Source organism: Ranitomeya variabilis, chromosome 1, assembly GCF_051348905.1.
Source record: "Ranitomeya variabilis isolate aRanVar5 chromosome 1, aRanVar5.hap1, whole genome shotgun sequence".
Taxonomy (NCBI): domain Eukaryota; kingdom Metazoa; phylum Chordata; class Amphibia; order Anura; family Dendrobatidae; genus Ranitomeya; species Ranitomeya variabilis.
In genome coordinates, this window is record NC_135232.1 from 218,188,326 (window position 1) to 218,216,017 (window position 27,692).

The 27,692-nt window shown below is 43.3% G+C and overlaps 1 protein-coding gene across 2 annotated transcripts in view; it reads left to right on the forward strand.

Annotated features, from left to right (window-relative positions):
- Positions 1-21,101, forward strand: part of SH2B3 (SH2B adaptor protein 3) — a 309,724-nt gene extending 288,623 nt beyond the window's left edge. For both annotated transcript variants that reach the window (XM_077292566.1, XM_077292573.1), the window contains exon 9: positions 12,878-21,101. In XM_077292566.1, coding sequence (XP_077148681.1) covers positions 12,878-13,185 — 308 coding nt within the window. In that variant the 3' untranslated portion in view covers positions 13,186-21,101. The remainder of the gene's footprint in view (positions 1-12,877) is intronic.
- Positions 21,102-27,692: the final 6,591 nt, after the last annotated feature.

The window sequence follows — 27,692 nt, forward strand, 5'->3', positions numbered from 1 at the left end:
GGCCAGTCAATAGCATCTATGCCTTCATCATGTAGGAACTGCTTACACACTTTAGCCACATGAGGCCTAGCATTGTTATGCATCAGAAGGAACCCAGGGCCCAAGTCACCTGCTTATGGTCTCACAATGGGTCTGAGGATCCCATCCCAGTACCTAATGTCAGTCCGGGTACCTCTGGCTATCACATGGAGGGCTGTGAGGCCCTCCAAAGTATTTCTTTCCCACACCATTACAGGATGTTGCAGAAAGCAGAACGTTCTCCACTGCGTCTCCAGGCTCTGACATGAGCTCAGTGTGAAACTGCTCTCAACTGTGCAAAGCAAAGGATGCCAATGTGGAATCTGCCAGTTTTGGTGTTTTCTGGCAAATGCCAATCGCCATGCACGGCATTGAGCGGTAAGCACAACACCCACTTGTGGATCTCGGGTCCTCATACCACCCTCATGTAGTCTGTTTCTGACAGTTTGAGCAGACACTTGGTTGTTAGTGGCCTGCTGGAGGTCATATTGCACTGCTCCTCCTGTTCCTCTTGCACAAAGGAGAAGGTAGCTTTCCTGCTGCTGGGTTGTTGTCCTCCTAGAGCCCCCTCCACTGGTGTGCTGACCGGTCTCCTGGTGTCTTGTGCATGCTCTGGTCACTGTGCTGACAAACACATCTACCCTTCTTGCCACAGCTCGCATTGATGTACCATCCTTGATTAACTGCACTTCCTGAGCAATTTCTGCCTCATGCTACTGTACCTCTAGGGGTGAGAGCAATGATAAAATGCAAAAGTTACCAAAACAGCCAAAAAGGATAAGTACAGAGAAATGGTCTGAGGTCAGCACCTGCAGAAACACTCCTTTATTGAGGGTGTCTTGTTAATTGCCTATCATTTCTACCTGTTGTCTGTTCCATTTTCACAACAGTAGGAGAAATTGATTCACAATTAGTTTTGCTTCATAACTAGACAGGTTGATTTCACAGACGTTTGATTGACTTGGAGTTAAATTGTGTTGTTTTAGTGTGACCTTTATTTTTTTGAGCAGTGTATTTAATTGCCTTAAGGGCACACTAGACAAGACACAATATACACAATGGTTATACATATACAATGATCAGATATGCAAATACAATAGTAGTAGAACAAAGCATGCAGAATATGAGTAAACTACCAGTCAGATGAAAGGCCTGGCTTGCGGGGGAGGGGCTGCCACATGGGAGGCTGGTGGTCCTCTCTGTTCCTTGACTTCTCCCCACACGATGTGTCATTGCGTCCTCCCCAGAGAAAAAGTAATAGGTCATGCTTTACATGAGCATTTAACCCCTCTCGGCTGAACCTACGTCCCCCTCCCCTTGCCTCTGGCAGCTAAAAACTCCAAAACCTAAGATGGGTCATAACTCCTTAATGGACGGCCCTAGGGAGGCGGTTTTGGCATCATCTGACCCAGCCGGGACCCTGCTATGCATTGAGGCCAAATAAAGCTTTGCTACCTGGCTTCTACTAGCCATTCTTCGTAACTCTCCACCCTGGCATGCTAGAACAGATCAAGACCCTTGAAGGAGTTTGGCCTGTTTCCAAGATCTCAGAAATGTAACCCTTGTGTGGCTAGGACATACGATAAGTCCATATTCTCCTTATGAAATCCTAGCTGTCTGAAACAAATCAGTTACACTGCATGGACTCCATATAGCAAGTAATCTTTTTGTTCTGAGCTTAGCTGGCTCAAGGTGTGAGATCTGTCACGCACAGCCTTTTGAGGCTTGACGACCTGCTGAGATAGGTGATCTGTTACAACTGCACAAAGGAAGGGAGTTTTGTAATCCCATGCCAAATAGGATACAAATGATTAACATGACATTGTATCTCCAATATTCTTCACACCTATATTTCCTGGGGCACTTAAGAAACAACCCTCAAACTCTTTATCTGCCCTCTTCTAGAAATATAAACCCTATACCTTCCAGCTCATATATCCCAGAACAGTTAACAACTAAGAAGAATCACAAAATGCACAGGATGAATACAACTATAAGTGCTACTCAAATTATTGTTTGTGAGAAATCTCAGCCCATAGCTTTAATCCATTAATGCTTTTTATAAAAGCTGTTTAGCAGTGCATTTTCTGAAAAGAGTTAAACTAAATATACATATCCTGTATATTTGTTTAAAATAGCCCAGGCTGAATGTGACTGATTGCCAACTACTTAGGTGAGATATTTATAGAAATATGCAGATTTAATATTAAAATTGTTCTGTGAGTGTATAGAAAAAAAAGGAGGGCATAACATTTTGTAAAATTAAAGAGAAAAAAACACCATGGCCCTGATTCATCAAAACAATTACTCCATAATTGTGTCGTAAATCGCTTTAAACAGATTCCACATTTTTGCGTAACTCTGAGTTGCGCAAAAATTTGACAACTTTTGTTATTTTCACTCCAGTTTCTCCCAGCTCCATTAAAATGGGTGGAGCTAGGGAACGATCAGGATGTGCCACAACTCGTCTAACTCATGACTAGCTGTGGCAGTCTTTACACCTGAAATCTCACTCCAGTCATTGACTGCAGTAAGATTGGTGGCAATGAGCACGCCAATTGACAGATGCTACTGTTTCATTAAGAGGCATGCGCCTCAATGAATCTGGAGCATCTAACGCAACATGCCCCCTCATCAATGAATTGGTGCCTTCTAGCCAGAGCAGATGTTCTGAGGATCCCCTGCAGGATTTTGTTTCCTTATGCCTACAATATCTTGCTGTACTACTTTCCGGCATCATCTTTGTGTACTCGTGATGAATGTAAGTATGGTACGTGACCACTAAGGACAGTGATTGACTGCAGCGGTCTTGTGCTGGTATGGAACACCATCACTGGCATCCTGTAACCATAGACCAGTGGGGAAAACCCGGAAAATCCATTGGATCAGTAGATGATTTTTTTGTTATTTAAGTACAACCCTTTAATATGAAATTGGAACTAGTATCTTACTTTACTATGCTTTCATTACTTGTCAGTATACCAAAAGTACATTGTTATATCACTGATTCCTAAAGTAATGGGTATTTTAAATATTGCGCTAAATATATTTACACTGAAACCAAAGCAAATCTTACAGGTTCTCCCGACAGAAGAGAGGTTTTATTTAGTGTGCAGCTGTGCCTCGCTCAGAACTCGCTGTTCAAGTTTTCATTTCAGAACTGAATTGATTCATTGATAGCAGCCTCAGATGTTTCTTAGTTATCCATTTCATTAGAGTGAAGCTAAACCTTTCACTAACATATACTACATACACTATGCAGTCAGAATGCAAAATGTAGAGTCTATGCTATTTAAAAATAAATTGCATGTTTTGCCATTTGTACAGGTCATTCATTACCTCTGCTGCCACTTCTACACTAGAGACTGCTAAGCTTATGCCATTATCTTTATTCGACTTAGAATGGCTAAGCTCAAGATTTACACAGAACATTCACATAGTATGATCACCATTCACAGCATGTCACCATTATGAACTAAATGTTATTGTGTGTTTCAGTTTAAGGCTGGAGTCGCACTAAACGTAAGAGAAATCAGTCCAAGTCTCCCTGCCGAGAGTTGCGCGAGTGTCATGCTAGTACAATCCGAATTTTCACAACTAGCATCCGATTTACATTCGAATGCTTTGCAATTGCTATGCGATTGCAATGCGATTTTAACATGAGCTTTTACATACAGCAATTCTCTATCATTTACACATCGTTTTCAAAGGAAATATTCGTCAAAACACACATATATATTAGTTAGATAGATAGAAAAGTCGGCAATTCATGTACCGCGTACAGTATCATCACAGAGTGACAGGTTAGAATAGAATAGAGAGAATAATTATATACACATAGATATATAGATGTCAGTAACACACAGATATATAGGTGTATGTATGTACATATATAGATAGAGGGAAGAAAAGCCGGTAATTCATCTGCCGTGTTCTGTAAAATCACTGCAGGAGGTGACAGGATAGAAGAGATAGATTACATACAGTAAATACATATAGAATAGATAGATACAGTATATAGATGTCAGTGATAAATGCAATTAGTACAGTGTGTGTCACGATCCATGTTTGGATCTGTGGCAGATCTGGTTTTCCTCTGATTAAAACCCATTTTTCCTTTCTGGTCGTCTGGGGTTAATGCAGTTTTTCGCCCCCAGTGTCCGCTGGTGTTATTGCATTATTTTGCTGCTGGGTCAGCTGATGGTGGTGACCACTCCCACCATCCTTCATAAGGTCACCTGGTGCATCAGCTGACTGTTGGTTATACAGGTCCTTCTGGAGATCAACCAAGGAAGTGGAAGGAGTTTGCTGAGTGCATTGGTTCTTCTGTTGAATATTCATACCTGGTACATTACTCTGCTGTACTGTGCATTGCAGCAGAGAAAGCTAAGTGTTGTTTGTTTATACCTTGTTTGTCTAAACTTTCCCTTTGTGTTTTATTAGTGCAGTGGTGGGACCAGTGCTCTCACTACCCAATTCCCTACCCAGGGATAGATGCAGGGCGAGCAAGGGCTAAGGTATCCTGCTCGGCGACAGGTTGAAAGAACCTGTATAGGGACATCAGGAAGATTAGGGCACATCCTTAGGAGAGTGCAGGAGGTGTCCATTTCCCCGTTTGCTATCGCAGGACCCACCGTTGTTATCGTGTCCCCGGTGTTCCCTTGTGAGTTCCGCTGTTTAGTGACCGACCACCCTTTGGGTCGTGTCAGGCTTGGACAGTCACTTCTTGACAGTGTGCGTGCAAATTACTGTACATGTATTTAATTAATAAAAGATTATTTTTCTGAAAAAATAGTGTGGGCTCCCTCTCAATTTTCATAACCAGCAGAGGGAAAGCCAATATCTGGGGGCAGATGTTTATAGCTTTGGAAGGGGGTAATACCCATGGAGCTTCCCAGGCTATTAATATCAGCTCACAGCTGTATAATTAGCCTTTAGTGGCTATTAAAATGGGGACCCTAAAAAAAATGACGTAGGCTCCCCCTATAATTAATAACCAGCAAAGGTTATGCAGACAGCTGAGGGCTGACATTAATAGTCCAGGAAAGGGCCATGGATACTGCCCCTCCCAGGCTAAAAACATCAGCTCTCAGCCGCCCCAGAAAAGGCGCATCTCTAAGATGCGCTAATTCTGGCACTTAGCCTCGCTCTTCTCACTTGCCCTGTAGCGGTGGCAAGTGGGGTGATAGTCAGGGCCGTATTTGCCACTAGGCACTTGAGGGCACGTGCCTAGGGCGGGGACAATGCAGGGGGCGGCACCTGAGCAAGGTTTGTTTTTTTTTTTGTTTTTTAATAAGTCCTGGGTCACCTCCCGAACGACCAACACCCCCTGCGCGCCCCACCCCCGGCCGACCGCCTCCCACTCACCCTTCTTGAAGACGATACTCCCCTTGCTCCAGCGATGCCCGGTCTCGGCGTACACAGCTCGTCCTGAATGAGCGGTCACGTGGTACCGCTCATTAAGGTCATGAATATGCGCATATTCATGACCTTAATGAGCGGTATCACATGACCGCTCACGCAGGAAGAAGGTGCTGCGACGGGAGTCGGGACAGAGCGTGAGGGATGTCGGCACGGCTGCGCGATGTGGGACAGGTGAGTATGAGGGACGGGGGGGATGAAGGAGGACATAAGCCGGAGCGCCATGCAAGATGGGAGCGGGGGGTGGAGAGAATAGCCATGCATTCAGGGGTGTGGGAATATGAGCCATGCATTCAGGGAGGGGAATATGAGCCATGCATTCATGGGGGAATATGAGCCATGCATACAGGGGGGAATATGAGCCATGCATACAGAAGGAGGGGGAATGTGAGCCATGCATTCAGGGGGGGCAATATGAGCCATGCATTCGGGGGGGGGGAATATGAGCCATGCATACAGCGGGGAATAGGAGCCATGCATACAGGAGGAGGGGGAATATGAGCCATGCATACAGGAGGGGGAATATGAGCCATGCATACAGGGGGGAATATGAGCCATGCATACAGCGGGGAATATGAGCCATGCATTCAGGGGGGGAATATGAGCCATGCATTCGGGGGGGAATATGAGCCATGCATTCAGGGGGGGAATATGAGCCATGCATACAGGGGGGAATATGAGCCATGCATACAGGAGGGGGAATATGAGCCATGCATTCAGGGGGGGAATATGAGCCATGCATACAGGGGGGAATATGAGCCATGCATACAGGAGGGGGAATATGAGCCATGCATACAAGAGGAGGGGGAATATGAGCCATGCATACAGGGGGGGAATATGAGCCATGCATACAGGGGGGAATATGAGCCATGCATACAGGAGGGGGAATATGAGCCATGCATTCAGGGGGGGAATATGAGCCATGCATTCGGGGGGGAATATGAGCCATGCATACAGGAGGGGGAATATGAGCCATGCATACAGGGGGGGGGGGAATATGAGCCATGCATACAGGAGGGGGAATATGAGCCATGCATACAGGAGGGGAAATATGAGCCATGCATACAGGAGGGGGGATATGAGCCATGTATATGGGATGGGAGGGAGATGAGCCATGCATACAGGAGGGGGGTCATTATGCAGTATTGAGCATCATGTGGGATCATTATACAGTATGGAGAACTGTGTGTGGCCATTATACAGTATTGAGCATCATGTGTGGCCGTTATACAGTATGGAGCATCATGTGTGGCCGTTATACAGTATGGAGCATCATGTGTGGCCAATGGCCATTATACAGTATGGAGCATCATGTGTGGTCATTATACAGTATGGAACATCATGTGTGGCCATTATACAGTATTGAGCATCATGTGGGATCATTATACAGTATGGAGCACTATGTGTGGCCATTATACAGTATGGAGCACTGTGTGGCCATTATACAGTATGGAGCACTGTGTGGCCATTATACATTATGGAGCATCATGTGTGGCCATTATACATTATGGAGCATCATGTGTGGCCATTATACAGTATTGAGCATCATGTGTGGCCATTATACAGTATGGAGCACTGTGTGGCCATTATACAGTATGGCGAACTGTGGCCATTATGCAGTATGGAGCATTGTGTGGTGGCCGTTATACAGTATTGAGCATCATGTGTGGCCATTATACAGTATGGAGCACTGTGTGGCCATAATTTTTTGTTTATAATTATTGTATATAAAACAGTGTGATCAGCAGTGCTAAATGGCTGTGGTTGGGACATGGATATGGGTGTGACTAGTTGTGAAATGGGTGTGGTCAGAGGCGTGGCCTAAAATTTGCCGCAGCGCACTACGCGCGCCGCAAACTTTATACCTCCTTCCCTTCTTCAAAAGTTGGGAGGTATGGTACTGCATTTGCCAGATCATGGCAAGTGCCGCAAATCCCATAGGGAATGAATGAGGCCGAACGCAGTGTTGCCGTAAGTGATCCGTTACGCGGCAGATGCAGAAAAACTGCCCAATCTGCAAAAGGCGACTTTCACATCAGCGATTCTTGCCAAAGTCACTGCCGATAGTGTCATACTCACCAAAGGGGGAGGCAGCACTAAAAGTGCCTAGGGCAGCAGAAACTCTAAATACGGCCCTGGTGATAGTTGAGGGGTTTGATCCTTTGTATTGTCAGGTGACATCAAGCCCAGAGGTTAGATAAGATGCCTCCATTACTAACCCCATAGTCATATTGTAATAAAATACAGACACCAAGAAAAAGTCCTTTAATTGAAATAATGACACAGACTACTTTAATATTCTTAATTAAACCATACTTATGACCTCGCCCATGCCCTCATATTTGCAAAAGAGGTAAAAAAACAAATCACAGTATTCCTCACCTTTCCGCAGAGATACTTTTAATCCATCAGTCCCGTAATGGGTCCAGCTTTGCTACATCTAGATGGCAGGCTGCATGAATGCACCGTATGCTCAGAATCTCCCTGTGAACTGCTATTCCCTGTGTGAGGGCACCGCGAGGGTGAAAAAGTTCTCCTGCTAGCGGTGCCATCTGACAGATCCTGTGAGTTCATGGCCAATGAACTCAATTCATCTATGTGACATCGGCACGAGCGTCATGGGAAATTTTCCAAAGGCACTCACACTGACGTCAGAAAGGTGAAGTGCATTCATAGGCTTGCCTTGGCGAGTCTTGGCCGAATCTCTGTGACAATCGCAGCATGCTCCGATTTTACACACACGTTGAATGCGCCCGAGAAAATAAACGGTGATGTGAGCTGCCCACAGATTAACACTGGTCCAAGCGTTATGCGCTGTTTTCTCGCATAGCACACGCCTGTATTCAACGGTAGTGTGCCGCCGGCCTAATACGAACAGATCATGAGTAAAGGTCCATGTTGACAAACTGAAACTCAGGTGCAAGCCTTGGTTGGAACAGCCATTTCAACCGTTGTAAGGCTGTATTTACACCGAAAGATAATCGTGAATGAGCATTAAGAACAGTTGTTTCACTATAATGTTTCAGTGTAATCAAGCTGAAGATCACCCGATGAAGACTGAATGCTTTGCTCATTTGTGTGAAATGATCTCTTGCACAGTGCAAAAGATCATCGATGCTGTGAACTATGGCAGACTATGTACACTAAATAATCTGTTAACACATTGGCCACTGCCCATTTATATATCAGTAGCTGAGTTTATTCTTTTAGCGCTGCCTACTGATATATAAGTACCCCAATTAATTAAAATTATATGGTATTATGTGAATAATATTAGCGTCCTATAGACTTTCCCTTAGCGTCTCAGTAATGTCTTCAGAAGATAGTCGCTGATTGGTGGGCAATAATAATAATAATAATAATAATTTTATTTATATAGCGCCAACATATTCCGCAGCGCTTTACAAATTATAGAGGGGACTTGTACAGACAATAGACATTACAGCATAACAGAAATCACAGTTCAAAATAGATACCAGGAGGAATGAGGGCCCTGCTCGCAAGCTGAGGAAAAGGGCAGACACGAGAGGTGGATGGTAACAATTGCTTTAGTTATTTGGACCAGCCATAGTGTAAGGCTCGGGTGTAGATGTAAAGCTGCATGAACCAGTTAACTGCCTAAGTATGTAACAGTACAGACACAGAGGGCTATTAACTGCATAAAGTGTATGAGAACATGATACGAGGAACCTGATTGTTTTTTTTTTTTTTGTTGTTGTTTTTTTTTAAGTTTAATGATAGGCCACACAGGGATCGTTAGGTTAATGCATTGAGGCGGTAGGCCAATCTGAACAAATGAGTTTTTAGGGCACGCTTAAAACTGTGGGGATTGGGGATTAATCGTATTAACCTAGGTAGTGCATTCCAAAGAATCGGCGCAACACGTGTAAAGTCTTGGAGACGGGAGTGGGAGGTTCTGATTATTGAGGATGCTAACCTGAGGTCATTAGCGGAGCGGAGGGCATGGGTAGGGTGGTAGACAGACCAGAGAGGAGATGTAGGGTGGTGCTGAGCCATGGAGTGCTTTGTGGATGAGGGCAGTAGTTTTGTACTGGATTCTGGAGTGGATGGGTAGCCAATGTAATGACTGGCACAGGGTAGATGCATCGGTGTAACGGTTGGTGAGGAATATGATCCTGGCTGCAGCATTCAGGACAGATTGGAGCGGGGAGAGTTTGGTAAGAGGGAGACCGATTAGTAGAGAGTTACAATAGTCCAGACGGGAATGAATAAGTGAAACAGTAAGAGTTTTTGCAGAGTCGAAAGTAAGAAAAGGGCGAATTCTAGAAATGTTTTTGAGATGCAGATAGGAAGAGCGAGCCAGTGATCGGATGTGGGGGGTGAATGAAAGCTCGGAATCAAGGATGACCCCAAGACAGCGGGCATGTTGCTTTGGAGTAATGGTGGAACCGCACACGGAGATGGCAATGTCAGGCAAAGGTAGGTTAGTAGAGGGAGAGAACACGAGGAGTTCAGTTTTTGACAGGTTCAGTTTCAGATAGAGGGAGGACATGATGTTAGAGACAGCGGTAAGACAATCACTAGTGTTTTCTAAAAAGGTCGGCATGATAACAGGAGAAGAGGCATATAATTGGGTGTCATCAGCATAGAGATGGTACTGGAAACCAAATCTACTGAATGTTTGTCCAATAGGGGCAGTATACAAAGAGAAGAGGAGGGGGCCTAGGACTGATCCTTGAGGAACCCCAAGAGTAAGGGGAAGGTGAGAGGAGGAGGAACCAGCAAAACATACAGTGAAGGATCGGTCAGAGAGATAGGAGGAGAACCAGGAGAGAACGGTGTCCTTGAGGCCGATGGAGCGGAGCATATTGAGGAGGAGCTGATGATCCACAGTATCGAATGCTGTGGAGAGATCCAAGAGAATTAGCATGGAGTAGTGACAATTAGATTTAGCTGTTAGTAGGTCATTAGAGACTTTAGTGAGGGCAGTTTCAGTAGAGTGTAAAGAGCGGAAGCCAGATTGAAGAGGGTCGAGAAGAGAGTTATCTGAGAGATAGCGGGTAAGACGGGAGTGGACCAGGCGTTTGAGGAGTTTAGAGATGAAGGGAAGATTAGAGACAGGTCTATAATTAGCGGCACAGTTTTGGTCGAGGGATGGTTTTTTAAGTAATGGATGTATGATGGCATGCTTAAATGAGGAGGGAAAAATACTGGAAGTGAGAGAAAGGTTGAATATTTTTGTTAGGTGAGAGGTGACAGCCGGGGAAAGCGACTGGAGGAGATGTGACGGAATGGGGTCACTGGTGCAAGTGGTCGGGCGAGAAGATGCAAGGAGCCCGACTACTTCTTCTGTAACTGGCTCAGTCAGAGAGTGAACTAGATGCAGTGGGGGAGGGAGGACAGTGCATGGTATGAAGAGATTGGGAGATGATTTCCTGTCGAATGTGGTCAATTTTTTCTTTGAAGTAATTGGCCAGATCGTCAGCGCGGAGAACCGTGGTTGGGGCCTGCTCTCTTGGGTTGAGTAGGGACTGGAAAGTGTCAAAGAGACGTTTAGGGTTATTTGACAGTGAGGTGATGAGGGTGTTGAAATAGGTTTGTTTGGAGAGGTGAAGGGCAGAGTTGTATGTTTTTAGCATTACCTTATAATGGATGACATCTTCGGGTAGATTAGATTTTCTCCACAGACTTTCGGCGCACCTGGAGCACCGCTGCAGGAAACGTGTTTGCCCTCTGTGCTGAGTTGTTCTATGTATAGGAGGTGCAGCTTCATCCAGGGCACTTTGCAGGGTTTCATTGTAATGCTTCAGAGCAGAATCAGGACATGAGATGGAGGAGATTGGGGCCAATGAGGACTGCAAGTTCTTCATAAGTTTCTGGGTGTTAATGGCCTGTATGTTTCTATAAGGGTGGAAAGTGGGGGTGACCTGACCGGGATGGCAGTTCTTGATAGAGAATGAAAGAAGGTTGTGGTCAGAGAGCGGGAGAGGGGAGTTTGTGAACTCATCCACTGAGCAAAGCCGGGAGAAGACCAAGTCAAGGGAGTTTCCATCTTCATGCGTTGGAGAGTTAGTGTGCTGCGAGAGGCCGAAAGAGGAGGTTAAAGATAAAAGGTGAGAAGCAGATGGGGAGAGGGGAGAAGCAATGGGGATGTTGAAATCACCCATGATAAGGGTGGGGGTGTCACAGGAGAGAAAGTGTGGAAGCCAGGTGGCAAAGTGATCCAGGAACTGATGAGAGGGGCCGGGAGGACGATACACCACCGCCACTCGCATGGAGAAGGGGACGTAGAGTCTGACAGCATGGACCTCAAAGGAAGGGAATACAAGTGAGGGTACTTGGGGGATAATTTGGAAGGTACATTTTGGTGAAAGGAGCAGACCAACACCTGCTCTGTTGTCGGATCTTGGGGTATGAGAAAAGTGTAGTCCACCATATGAAAGAGCAGCAGCAGCGGTGGTGTCTGACTGCTGGATCCAGGTTTCAGTAAGAGCCAGGAGATTAAGAGAGTTAGAAAGGAAGAAGTCATGAATGAAGGAGAGTTTATTACACACAGAGCGAGAATTCCAAAGGGCACAATTGAAAGAGACAGAAGGCATGCATGGAATATTAATAAGGTTAGAGGGGTTTCTGAGTGTAGCAGTTGGGAGGTCTGACTGGCTATAACATGGGGTGCCGGGGTTGGGAGAGATGTCTCCAGCAACTAGGAGAAGGAGGATAGAAAGAGTGAGCAGATGGTTAAGCGATTTGTGAGAGCGTCTCTTGTGTTGGATGGTGGGACTGAATGGATCTGCGCTGTTAAGCAATGTGAACAGAGCGTGAGTGCTATACATAGGAGAGGAGAGGACAGAGGGGCCGATATGGATGGAGTGTAAAGAGTTTATGCAAGGGCGGTGAATATGAGTGAATGCAGCAGCCAGGATGTAGATTATACAAATAATGTCAGCAGTCAATGTGTTAAAGAAGGAGGAGATCACAGCTGTATCCTTACATCTCACCAACTCAGCTATGGTGGGGTGTGTTCTTTTTCTGCTGTATTGGTGACTTCTTATGATTGATCATCATCATACAGGGAGAAGAAGTACCCGCCCTCAGTGAAAAATATCTGACAACACCCATTTGGACTTAAAAAAGTTAACTCATTAGGTGCCCAATATTTTGAATGCTAATATCTGCAAAGGAGAGGTGAAATAGTGAAAAAAAAAAAAAGAAAAACAAACATTTTATTCCACTCTGCAGCTACTATTACATCCTGAGCCCAGTCCAGCATGAAAATTTGGTGAAAGGTCCTCTTTAATATTCAGTTGTTGATTTGCTACGCATCACTATAAAAACACTATAGAATTAACAAAAAAAATGTTTTAATTATCTGGCAGCATTTTTATTCATGGAATTCCCTTATATAGTTTTTAATAAACACAATTTTTCAAGTTTGATGACAACTAATATTGAATAATGTTTTGTTTCTATTCTACAGACCAGAGCCCCGCAGTCAGTCCATTACTGTTCCCACTGCCAATCCAGAGATCAAGTTTGGAATGCAGTGTTACCCACTTCCATCAACCAAACCTGCAGCGAAACCCCTATGCGGATGACATGCTACCTGGCTCCTATTCTGAGCAGATTTTCCACTTAGTCCCCCCTCCAGAAGAGCTGGAACGCAACTTTCTACGCAGTGAGTCCGTGAGGGCACAGTCGAGCAGTCAAAGGGAATCTGACTACGAGATGGACTCTGCCTCAAGGGGCCATATACGCGCAATAGACAATCCTTACACGCCTCTATGACAGTGCGGCCGTGTGCTGTAAATACTGAACTGACACGTTTACCTTCCTACAATCACAAAAGCCTTAACACATGCTGATCAGCCAAGAATGTAATCTGTCTTTTTTATTGTGTATTATTTCTTTATATTGCAGGGATGAGTAAAGTTGTACATCCCCTTTGGGTGTTATTGTATTAGGCCTGTTAAAGGGCCCCGCTTTCTCCTGCCTGGTATGTGCCAATATAGGGTGCAGTGAAGGGTTAAGCTGTAAGCAACTTATCAGTTAGTTTTCGTGTTACTGTTTACAAAAGGCAGTGGTGTAAAAGTGAACTGTTTCAGTTCCAAGAGACGTGCGGAGTAGTTGTCCTCTTCTGTGTTACATTATCGACCAAGACCGTCCATCTTTATCCCTTTGCAGAGATTGACAAGCTAGTTTCAGGTAGCATTTAATGTTGGGCCTACAGTATTATCTACAAGAGTTGGGTCAGTGTTGTTTGTAACGCAAAAATGCTAGCATTCACTATATTACTCTCTACGTAGCTATGTAACATTGCAACTAAATAGCCCATACTATTGTTTCCCTATGGGGTGACTAAGATAATGTAGTCCCAACTACCTTTCAGTACATAGAAACCATGTTATTGTGTGAGCACAGAGTACATGTCCATCTATTCAGAAGAAGGGATCATTGTGTAATATATACACTAGTGTAGCCATATCTCCAGTGTAGCATTCCATTTTCTATATCCTCAGAGCCCTAAACTAGGACTTCACTGACACTAGTACAATTTCACATAGTCAAACTACTATAGTAGACCAATGATTTAAAAAAATGGATCATTTGACAAACCATTAAATGTGCAAAGTTCAGCTTGGATCATGAGATTATTTACTTGAATGTCCACATTCACAAGCAAATTCGCAAATGACTAAAGAATTTCCTCCTACAGCCATTTATTGAAGATCAGCAATGCCTTTCGCTATATAGCCTTATCTAAAGTTAGAGTTCAGGACCGACCACTAAATGTGATCAATTTATGGAAAGGTTTAGAAAGCCTCTAAAAGGGGTTACCTGACTTACAAAAATGTTTTTCAAAAGGCAGTGAGTGTTATAAAACAATAAAACAGTTAATGCTTAAATAAGAAAAAGAGCTTGAAATATAGAATAAGAAAACTTTTTGAATTAATGGACTCACTCTCTTGCTGGAGGGTCTGGTGGTGTTCTACTTATTGTACAAGCACGTATAAAATCCAAGAGATCCAGAAACAGTGGCACTCACCATCCGAAAAATACCTTATTGTCAAAACACCATTTAAAAATGCATTGCTTTAGGGAATAAGCGGGATGTGCTGACTATGGCCGTTTCACACTGTGTCTAACGGTTTAGACTCGTAGAAGCGCTAGACGCAGCGCAAAACGACTGTCATCAGTGCGCCCCCTTATTCCTTCAAGCAGTGTCTTTTTAAATGGTGTTTTGAAAATAGTGTTTTATGGATGGTGAGTGCCACTAGTCCTGGATCTCTTGGATTATAAAACAAGCCAGCCATACTGCAGCAATCAAGCGTCTTATGGTCAGCACTGCAGTATAAGCTCCTTGATACAGACAGGCAGTGACATAGGGTCCCACAGATGACCGAAATGTTGGCCATTATACATATTGGAGCTTTAAGCTAACATTTCAATAACATTTAATTTCATTTTCTGATTGCATCTCTTGGCATCCCATGTTTTTTTTTTTTTCTACATTTGGGCGGACTTCCAATAGCACTGTAGCACCCACACTGAACCGGTAGTGCCCAACCATTATATCAAGCGTCTGGGACAGGACGTCATTGCTTCCTGTTCGGGTGGAGACCACCCAGAGCTGCCTGCGCTGGAAACAAGGGATTTTGAGTCACTGAGAATGCCTTTTTTACATTACTGTATAGCATTTGCTGCCTTTTGAAAACAAAAAAAGTTAGTAAATCTGACAACCCCTTTTAAGCATTGTCTTTAATCATACATCAGTGCCTTATCCCAGATAGTAATGAACAGTCAATACCTTAATATGGGTCAGTTCCCCACCTGATCTCTTAGACTTATTAATCTCAAGTGCCTTTGTGATCACAAAAGAGCTAATATATATTATATATATGATTATTTAATCATGGCAGCTTTATACTACAGTCTGTCAGCAAACCTTCCAAGCTTATCTACAGGATAATGATCTTTTCCTCTCATTTTCCTTTCCCTCTTAATCTATTTCTATCACTCTTTTGCTTATGCCACAAGCATTCTTGATATCTGCTTTGTGGCCTTCCTAGAAATGTTCCTTGATGAGTCTTGCAACGGGCTCCATACACGTCTAGTATATTATGTCATCAGCTGCATAACAATAGTCTTCTCTTAGATCAGCACTTAATATCAGCCAGTACTTTTATTTTAAGTGTCCCCAAATGCCCAAAGTTAAGGAAGTGGCAGGTGAGATATGGTGGGTTGGTCACTCCACTGTGTATTTGTGATGGGCATGTTGTCCTTCTGCATTGTTCTAAATGCAGCATGGCAGAATACTTCAGCACGCGGTTACTGACAGGGGTCTCCGAATGGGGTCTGATTGGATGTGTCCTGGGAGAGGCAGAGCAGCCAAACAGATGGGGGGAAATAAAACACTTCTTAAAAAAAAGTCTAACATTCTATACCAATATGGTCTAAAAGTATAACCTCTAATATTTATGAATAGAGAATAGAAAAACTCCGCTTGCCTATGCATGGTTAGATCTAAAAACTTCAAATATCTTATATGCAGGGAGCAGTTTTAGTTGGGTCATGTATGTGGACTGTGGTCAGCTCTTCAAGGGGTTGTCCGAAAGTGTAAGAAACTAAACTAGCTGCAGGAAATGTTCTAAAACTGAACTAACCTGTTAAATAGAGTTGAATTTTTCAAAATTCGGTTTCGATTATGATCGGTGACTAATATTGTTTTTGTAATATTCGCCGAACACAGACGAATGTCATTGGAGTCAGTGGAAGTAGAAATGAACGAATTTATTTGGAACTGATCATCAAACATAAATTCGGCACAGATAGGGTACCAATATGGCACGAATATGGCAAATTCAGATTCGGGGACCAATTCCGAACATATTCGCTCAACTCTACTGTCAAATCACCTGTCGCTCTCGCACCAGTAATCTGTTTAGATATCTGAATGCTGCGACCAATTAGTGGCTTCATGAATCATGCTAACATGTATGGATAAATGGCATGTTATCACTCCAGAGAAGGGTGGGGACCACAGGTTATTTTCTAGGTGAAAATTAAATGCCTGTAAAATAGATCTAGAATAAAACAGAGTAGTACTTCAGGATTGCATCTATATTCTAGAAGTACTCTATCATTTTTTTGCATTAGTATTTGCTTTCATGTCAGTTTGAACATGTGAACACTCCTATAGGTTATAATGGGTACATGTTATATCCATTAAAGAAAAAGGATGTAACACGGACATGTGAATGAGGCCTCAAACAAATAAAACTAACAAAAATCTGACATAAAACCTCATATGCATTGCATTATTGGTTTAGATTAGCACCAGATTTCAATCCGCTAAACTAGTGAGATAATGAAAACCGGATTCATATGGGTTGTCAGCCATAAATCGTTTTCTAAAAACAGCTATAAATTTTATTAAGTAAAAAAATAAGTCATACTCACTTTGTCCATCCTGTTCTGACACTTCCAGACTAATCTCTATATTAGGGCTTCACCAGTGAGGGTCTCCTAGTTGTGGGAGAGACGCAGCTGGGGAGCAGTGCTGTCCTTTCTTTGGCTGTGGCGCTCTATAGTTTATTGACTCATTCCCTACTTATTATGATATACTGGGTTCAGGAGAAGAAAAAAACAGCAGGGATATATTTAATTTGATCATGGACTTTCACTACAGATTGTGAGAGTCTGATATACTCTTAGGCCCCGATCCATCAAAGCTTTTACGCCAGGAAATTGGTGTAAAAAGCTTTGGAAAGTTCCAAAATTTTTGTGCAACCTAGAGTTCCAGAAAATATTGTGGCTCTTGGCATTTTCACACCAGTTTCTTGGGGAGAGGATGGGGGTGTGACACCACAGCTTTTCTAATTTATCACTGGCTGTGGCGTTCATTATGACAGAAATCTAACTCCAGACACTAGAGCGAGAAAAATATGGTGAGGCACGAGTAGGTGCTCGTGACTTGTCAGACACAAGACTGTTTAACTCCACCACAGCCCTCATCAAAACTAGCGTGAAAATTGCCAGTCTTGATGAATCGGAGCCTTAGTGTGTCTGGTGAGACCAAGGCATTATCTTAGTTACAACCCCCACATGAATACATGTGGGGGAATGGGAAGTGTCGGAATTAGAGCGAAGTGGGTGGGAATTGACCTGTGAGGGCTCATTCAGACATTTGAGTTTTGCTTACAAGAGCTATCAGTCATTTCATGGATAGCCCTGATACCTGTGATAGTCTTTGGGGCCATTCACAAGTCTGTGATTTTTCGTGGGCTGAGAGGTCTGCAGAAAATCGCAGAGACATGTCTGATTTTCATCCAAGGTTCCGATCAAAATCAGCAATGCAAGTCAATTGGTCCGTGAAAAAAACGGAGCGCACTCAGATAACATCTGAGTGCAATGCAATTTTCACGGACTCTCAGAAAGGAGAAGGTGGAGAATTTTTTTTTAATCTTCTCAATGTACGGGAAAATCGGATGACACTCGTACCACACTCTGATCAAACTCTGATCAAAATAATCAGGCCAATTTTCTCATACGTGAAAAAATCAGACATCTGAATGAGCCCTGATAGAAAGAGACTAATTGGATGTCATCGAAAAGACAGTAGTTAGGAATTGTTCGCTTAGCAGCAAGTCTCACATTACAATTTTTATTATGCAGATAGCCAATAAAGCAAAAATAGAGCCTGGTAGACTGTTGAGCCATGCTGTACACCACTTCAACCTGCTGTTTTAACATGGATAAAAATGCTGCCTTAACGCTGTATAGATCTATTTATATATAGTGAAGGAAATAATTATTTGATTCCTTGATGATTTTGTAAGTTTGCCCACTGACAAAGATATGAACAGTCTTTAATTTTAAGAATGGGTTAATTTTAACATTGAGAGATAGAATATCAAAAATAAAATCCAGAAAATCACATTGTATAAATTATATACATTTATTTGCATTTTGCAGTGAGAAATAAGTATTTGATCCCACTGGCAAACAAGACTTAATACTTCGTGGCAAAACCTTGTTGGCAAACACAGCAGTCAGACATTTTTGTAGGTGATGATGAGGTTTGCGCACATGTCAGGAGGAATTTTGGTCCACTCTTCTTTGCAGATCATCTCTAAATCATTAAGATTTTGAGGCTGTCGCTTGGCAACTCGGAGCTTCAACTCCCTCCAAAAGTTTTCTATGGGATTAAGGTCTGGAGACTTGCTAGGCCGCTTCATAACCTTAATGTGCTTCTTTTTGAGCCACTCTTTTGTTGCCTTGGCTTTATGTTTTGGGTCATTGTCTTGCTGGAAGATCCAGCCACAACCCATTTTTAATCCTGGCGGAGGGAAGGAGGTTGTCAGTCAGTATTTTAAGGTACATTTCTCTATCTATTCTCCCATTGATGCGGTGAAGTAGTCCTGTGCCCTTAGCAGAGAAACACCCCCAAGACATAATGTTTCCACCTCCATGCCTGAAAGTGGGGGTGGTGTTCTTTGGGTCATAGGCAGCATTTCTCTTCCTCAAAAACGGCGAGTTGAGTTAATGCCAAAGAGCTCAATTTTTGTCTCATCTGACCACAACACCTTCTCCCAATCACTAACAGAATCATCCAGGTGCTCAATGGCAAACTTCAGATGGGCCTTCACATGTGCCTTCTTGGGCAGGGGGACCTTGCAGGCACTGCAGGATTTTAAACCTTTACGGCGTAATGTGTTACCAATGGTTTTCTTGGTGACTGTGGTCCCAGCTGCCTTGAGATCATTAACAAGTTTCCCCTATGTAGTTTTAGGCTGATCACTCACCTTGCTCATGATCCAGGATACCCCACGAGGTGAGTTTTTGCATGGTGCCCCAGATCGATATTGATCAACAGTGATTTTGCATTTCTTCCATTTTTTTACTATTGAACCAACAGTTGACTCCTTCTCACCCAGCATCTTACATATGGTTTTGTATCCCATTCCAGCTTTGTGCAGGTCTATGATCTTGTCCCTGACTTCCTTATAAGGCTCTTTGGTCTTATCCATGTTGTAGAGGATAGAGTCTGACTGATTAATTGAGTCTGTGGACGAGAGCCTTTTATAAAGGTGACTATGTAAGACAGCTGTCTTTAATGCAGGTAACGAGTTGATTAGGAGCGTCTAACTGGTCTGTAGGAGCCAGAACTCTTAATGGTTGGTAGGGGATCAAATACTTATTTCTTACTGCAAAAGGCAAATAAATTTATATAATTTATACAATGTGATTTTCTGGATTTTATTTTTGATATTCTATCTCTCAATGTTAAAATTAAAATTAAATTTATAGAATGTTCATGACTTTGTCAGTGGGCAAAGTTACAAAATTGGCAAGGGATCAAATAATTATTTCCTTCACTGTATTTATATAAATTTTCTGTCCATTTATAAAAGACACGTTCACGGTGAGATGCCAAAGGTCCTGCCAACCACACCCCAAGTTGCCAATACCATTTCTACTTGTTTTGCAACTGTAACATCCAAAATAAAAGCAAATATCTGATGTGTCATACTGAGCAGCAGCACCATTTCATTTTTTTTTTTAAATTCACAGAATCCCATTTAAACAAATATGTACCTTGGATAGACAAACTTATATATTCTAAAATCTCATATACATTACAGTCTGGAAACCAGGAATGCCACTGACCGCTCTAAAATAAGGCACTTGTAATGACCAATGGTCAATGGAGATCTCAAGGTCAAGTTCTGGATATGATCTTATTTGTCCAATCTTAAAATGTTATGGCATATCGCCTTAATATGTATTAACATTACACAACATCCCAAGAATGATGGGCCTGAGGTATGCCCTTCTGGATTCTTTCATGAAATGCTTCATTTAATGGGGTTCAAAATGTACTTAGTTATAGGTCATCACTTCTTAACAAGGGAAAATTGGAAGGTAGTAAGTGGTAACGGACTGAAAAAGTAATTGCATAAGGAATGCAAATTTGTGTTATTTTATGCATCACTTTTACAATTTGTTTTCCACTGACCATTAATGCTAAGCCCGAAGACATAGCAGGCTGCAATGTGTTTGAATAAAATGATAATAATAATAATATAATCCTGAGCTAGAGTTGTTAATTTGCATTTTTAATAAAACACATGTCAAAAAATAAAAGCTAATGTGAATAAGACCTCCAAGGGCCACATGCCCATTGCACCACTCTCTTGTGCTGGATATTTAAGTTTCTCTAAAGGCATTTTACACAGAATGTTTTGGAATTCTAACTGGAAGAGAAAAAAAGATGCAACCTCGATGACTCTCAAATGCTCCGATCACTGGTATAGGGAAGAAAAAACAGGCTCTGTCCCAAGAAAAACAACCTAACTTGTGAGGTTTACTTCCACAGGGAGTGAATGCTGGTTGTGTTAACTATAATATTACATTTATTTTTATTTAATAAAATATAAAATTGTATACAGATTAGATTGACTTCACCATAAGTAGACAACTTTCTAAACTTATGTACTATGTATGATTATTATTATTATTGGAAGGGGTCAGAGGAAGGACTTGTGTACACGGCCACATCTGTGCTCTATGTTCCTTAACAAATATCGCCATAAGTTGCAGTCTTTCCAGGTTGTCACTAAGAATGTCACATTTGTTAATCAAAAATTTCTATATTTAAATCTCATGCAATTAAATTAATTTAATTAAAAGTCCTCGTGCAACTTCTGCTAATTTGCTTTTCTTTCTGGTCTGCCAATAAGATCCACATGTTTATAATGAAAGTCCCTAATTTTTATGTTTGGAAATATTCTATAAATTTGATGTTCAGTCATCTCCGTTGATAGTGAGATAAACATATCATAAATGAAGATGACTGACATTCATGTATCCCAGTGTCATGTGCTATATTGTGCAACAAATATCAGTACGAGTTAGAGTTTATCCATTTTTTTTAATTAATATGAGATTTAAAGGGAACCTGGGAGCTGAATTTTATTATTAATCGCCTTCAGCTTGGTCTCTAGCCATGGTGACTTGGTGGATGAACGCTCTGTGGGAGGATCGATCTTATGCAAGCCTAGATACAGTTGTGCTCAAAAGTTTACATACCCAAGCAGAAATTTTGCTTTCTTGGCCTTTTTTCAGAAAATATGAATGACTAGATGGTGGCCCGATTCTAACGCATCGGGTATTCTAGAATATGTCTGTATGTATGTACGTCGCGCTTAGCACAGCCATGGAGTATATAGCACAGCCACGTAGTATATAGCACAGCCACGTAGTATATAGCAGCCACGTAGTATATAGCACAGCTCACGTAACAGACAGCCACGTAGTATATAGCACAGCTCACGTAACACAGACAGCCACGTAGTATATAGCACAGCCACGTAGTATATAGCAGCCACATAGTATATAGCAGCCACGTAGTATATAGCAGCCACATAGTATATAACACAGCCCACGCAGTATATAGCACAGCCCACGCAGTATAGAACACAGGCCATGTAGTATATAACACAGCCCATGCAGTATATAACACTGCCCGCTAAGTCATCTGGGTAATTTCGCAATGCATCACTGGGAACGGAAGCTGGTGACAGCATCGCGCGCATCGGTGGACGTCGGAAGGTGAGAATAGCACAATTTTTAACATATCTTTTTACTATTGATGCTGCATAGGCAGTGCTACATCAGCACCAAATAAAATCTGCAAATATACTTAAGTTGAGTGCGAGACTTCTTCTTTCTATCTAGTAAAAAGTTGGTCCGGGATGGGGTGACACACTGGCACTGACTGGAGGGGAGTAGGGAGGGGGCAGTGACTTGAGAGTAGGGAGGGGCCAATTCGTGGCCGGACTAAGCCTGTCGCTGATTAGCGCGCCCGGCTTTCCACGACCAATCGGCGACACGGGATTTCCATTACGGAAGTTACAGACAGACAAACAGATGGAAGTACCCCTTAGACAATTATATATATATAGATAGCACCAAAACTTTTTCTCCATTCATGGTTAGTGGTTGGGTGAAGCCATTTATTGTCAAACTACTGTGTTTTCTCTTTTTAAATCATAAGGACAACCCAAAACATCCAAATGACCCTGATAAAAAGTTCACATACCCTGGTGATTTTGGCCTGGTAACATACACAGAAGTTGACACAAATGGGTTTGAATGTTTACTAAAGGTAACATCCTCACCTCTGATCTGTTTGCTTGTAATCAGTGTGTGTGCATAAAAGCTGAGTGAGTTTCTGGGATCCAGACAGACTGTTGCATCTTTCATCCAGTCACTGACGTTTCTGGACTGTGAGTCATGGGGAAAGTAAAGAATTGTCAAGGATCTATGGGATCCTGTATAAAACAGGAAAGGGATACAAAAAGATATCCAAGGAATTGATAATGTCAGTCAGCAGTGTTCAAACTATGACTTACAAATGGAAAATCAGGGGCTCTGTAAAAAACAAAACCACAGTCAGGTAGACCTACAAAAATGTTATCCACAAATGCCAGGAAAATTGTTCGGGATGCAAAGAAAAACCCACAAATAACATCAGCTGAAATACAGGAGTCTCTGAAAACTAGCGGTGTGGTTGTTTCAAGATGCACAATAAGGAGGCACTTGAAGAAAAATGGGCTGCATGGTTGAGTCGCCAGAAGAAAGCCATTACTGGGCAAATGGCACAAAGTATCTTGCCTACAATACACAAAACAGCACAGAGACAAGCCTCAAAACTTCTGGAACAAGGTAATTTGGAGTGATGAGACCAAAATTCTACTTTTTAGCCACAACCATAAACGTTACATTTGGAGAGAGGTCAACAAGGCCTATGATGAAAGGAACACCATTCCTACTGTAAAGCATGGAGGTGGATCGCTGATGTTTTGGGAATCTGAGCTACAAAGGCACAGGAAACTTTGGTCAAAGTTGAAGGAAAGATTAATGCAGCACGTTATCAGCAAATACTGGAGGCAAATTTGCACTCATCAGCCCGGAAGCTGCGCATGGGACGTTCTTGGATGTTCCAACATGACAACGATCCAAAACACAAGGCCAAGTCGACCTGTCATTGGCTACAGCAGAACAAAGTGAAGGTTCTGGAGTGGTCATCTCAGTCTCCTGACCTTAATATCATTGAGCCACTCTGGGGAGATCTTAAGCGCTCAGTTCATGCTAGACAACCAGGAATTTACAGGAACTGGAGGCTTTTTGCCAAGAAGAGTGGGCAGCTTTACCATCTGAGAAAATAAAGAACCTCATCCACAACTACCACAAAAGACTTCAACCTGTCACTGATGTTAGAGTGGGCAATACATGGTATTAATTATGAACTGTATGTCCACCAGGGTCTTCTCTGCCGTTATCTTGATAGTATCACGCCATCAGGTTGCTGGTCTTCCTCTTCGCCTTGTTCCTTCCATTCTTTCAACCATGATGCCCTTCTCCAGTGATTGATCTCTTCATATGATGTCCAAAGTAGGCAAGTTGTAACTTGGTGATCTTTGCTTCTAGTGACATTTCTGGCATGATTTGATCCAACATTGATTTGTTTGTTCTTCTTGCCATCCATGGTGTTGATAGCATCCTTCTCCTGCATGCTGCCTAATCTTCTAGCGGCATGAATCAGGCGCAGACTGTATGATCTCAGTAAGGAATGTTTGACTCTGAAACACTGTTAATAACATGACTCTGGAAAGGTCAACTTCCCGTGACTTTTCCACGCAACACAACTACCCTTCTTCCCGGTGTTCCCTCCCCCTCTGTCCAGAATAAAGGACAAGCCACAACCATTAGTCTTTGGATAAGAATGGCCACAGCAGACAATTTTATTAATAATTAAAGAAACTTGGTGGGGCCCTTGAAGCTACCATTGTCTTGATCTGGTGATTCTTTTGTTGGCATTGCCCCTTCCCTCCCAGCCTTACTTCCAGCCGTGTTTTTCCCAGGCTTGGAAGCACCGTGAACCAAGGGAAGAGGTTGCCTCCACACCGTTAACCTGTACCCGACTTCCGTTGTTGGGTACCCAAACATCGTTACCGTGCACCTGACTTCCATCGTCAGGTGCCTCTGCATCTCATACTAATGTGACCCTGACTTCCCTCACCGGGTATCACCCAAGTCTCACCAGACCACCACCAACACATAACCATCCAATGAAGGGGATCCCTGCAATGCAAGAATCCCCAAATCCCAAATTTTTAACCAGCTTTGAGGACCCACCAATGCCACACCGAGAGCATCTTGACCCCATTCAAGTGCTCGAGACCCCACCAACCAGCAATGCTGTGGCCCTCTGTATCCCCTCCTGCAATCCCAAGATCCACAAATCCGTCCCCACTGCATTCAAGTGCACCCCATCTGCCAACCAGTAATCTTTCTCCTTGGAATAGATACCCGCATGGCATATCGCCACTCCCCCGTTCCGCACAACAAATTTGGATACTTTGCTGACCTTTATACGGGCCTTGTTAATCCTTTGAACTGATCGTGTCCACCGACAATTTTTTCTAGGTACCATGTCGGACCACACCACTTTCATATTTGGGCACGTCAATCCCAGCTGCCTTAAATCCTTTTTGATGTTGGTAATTAATCCCTTTCCCGAGCTAGATCCCAGATCATTACCCCCCACCTGTAGGACTACTATATCTAGGCTCCATAGGGGTACACCGCCCGATAAAACTCGTGAAGCACCCGTACCCATGTCAAACCCCTATATCCCAGCCACCTAATTACCGCCATCTCCCTTGCATAACCTAACTGTCGTCCGTCCGTCTGTCTGCCCGCCGTGCTCCCCAGAAAACATAAGAATGTCCTATAATCCAGATTACGATTGGAACTTGTCCTGTAACAAAACCAAAGAAAAATTAGTGAGATATCCTATTCGCTAGAAGGATTGGCTCCCTCATATCCATGGGGTCGTACATAGGACCTGTATCGTTGTGACTCCCACCGGCCAATCCTCCCTACAATTTCCGAGCTCAGCCCTCCCACCGCTGCCTCCGTAACAGCTCCAATACGGAAAGAATGTCCCCCATAATTACCCGATTCAACGCCTGCTCTCACCTAGAACACTCTAATGAACTGATACTTAGACAAGAAGGACCCGTCCTCATGACACAACAACAACGGTCCACTCTGCCGAGGCCTGGAGGCCATGAATCCCTCGAAACATCTCAAAAGGCACATGACAGAACCCTTTACCTTTCCTAATAGTACCCTTTTTCCTTTCCCCACCTGATCTGTTTTTGATCTTCTGATACAAAATTCAAATCACCTCTGAGTAGCCATGATGTCTCCTGCTAAAATGCCCCCAACCTTAGCTCTGCCTGGTGCTACCAATTCCCCTATCCTCATTGCCCCCAAAAATGCCAACGAGAATGCCAACCTAAACAAGCCTATCAAAACGTGACCTGCAAACCGCTTCCATATGTAATCCTAAGTTCTCCAATAAACTGAATGACACAGGCCACCTGTTATCCCTCCAGCCTTTTCCTTTCCGAAAACTCTTAACGGTCTGTCTTAACTAAAAAATTCTTTGTCAAATCTGTCCTGTTCCTCAGCTTAAAGCCTGAAATTGATTTATTTTTGCTGTCGACCACTTACCATCCACCGCTTGCCTAATTCCCATCAATAACACCCCTCTACTCTTCCTGTCAAGTGCTCCCTCCCTTGACCCAACCATTGTTCCCACAGCTCCCATGTCCGTAGATAAGCAGCCCACGTGCTACTTGCTAAGGATGACTTGATCAGTGGCTCGGCAACCCTGATGCCACACTCTAGAGTACGGGAGGGCAGGGTAGGTCCTCTTCTGCTTCCAGGACTGAAACCGTTCCCACTGGAAATGAGAAGGTGCATCAGCTATTGAGTTATATTTGCTGGGGACATGAGATGCGGTAAAATGAGCATTAATGGACAAGCATTCTAACACCAGCTGGTGCAACACTCTAATTACTGGCGGTGAGGATGCGGTGATATTATTTATGGCCATTACCATGCCCATGCTATCACATTTAAACCGCACCTTTTTGTTTTTTAGCTGTCCCTTCCATAGTGTCACTGCTACTAAGATAGGGAAAATCTCCAGTAATGCAATGTTCATGACCAGCCCCGTACGCACCCATTCATCTGGCTACTTGGCCGCGCACCATTGCCCTTGAAAGTACGCTCCAAAACCAGAACTGCCTGCTGCATCCGTGTATAAGTCAATGTCGGAATTACCACATACTTCTTCCATCATCAAGGGTTGCCTATTATACTTCTCCAAGAATGTGTCCCAAACTGCCAGGTCCGCTTTATCATCCGCCGATAACTGCACATAATGATGAGGTGACTTCACACCCGCCATTGCACCTGCTAATATCCATAAGAAATCTCTGCTCATAGGCATGACACGGCATGCAAAGTTTAAGCTGCCTATCAAAGACTGAACCTCTTGTAGCCTCAGTTTTTTAAGCCCCAATGCCCTGCCTATTTCTGCTTTTAGGGCTGACAACTTATCTTCTGGAAGCCGACATTCCCATTAAATTGTATTGATCACAATACCCAGAAAAGAAATACACGACGTTGGCCCGACCGTTTTTTCGAGAGCTAATAGGAACCCCAAACTCCTTTGCGACCCATTCCAGGATCTTTAGAGTGGTATCACACACATGCGATTGTCGGGGGCCTACACACCAAAAATCATCTAAGTAGTGGATCAATGAGCCCAGCCCCATGATGTCTTTTACTACCCACTCCAGGAAGGTGCTAAAGGCCTCAAACAATGAACATGACAAAGAGCATCCCATATGTAAGCAACTGTCAACAAAGTACCCTTCCTCCCAATAGCAACCGAGCAAACGCTGACTAACCGGATGTACTGGCAATAGCCGAAACGCAGACTCAACATCAGTTTTTGCCATCAGTGCCCCCCCCTGCATTTTCTTACCCACTTCACTGCCTTGCCGAACGATGCGTATAAGATCGAACATAAATCAGGATCAATGTCATCATTGATGGACTTACCACGTGGGTTGGACAGGTGGTGGATCATTCGGTACTTGTTTGGTTCCTTCTTCGGAACGATGCCCAAAGGAGAAACCACCAAGTCCGGGACAGGTGGGAACTTAAATGGAGCTGCCATTCGGCCCATCACCACTTCCTTTCTTGGAGTCCGGACGTCCTTCGGTCAAAGAGGGCAATTGCCCTTGCCGCATCCTTTTTGTTCCTCAAACCCCACCTCTGCCTATATCACTTTCTACACCCCAGCTCACTTCTCGTCCACCTCCCCCCTGCTTTTTTCCCAATTTCCCCCATTTTGTCACTTCCTC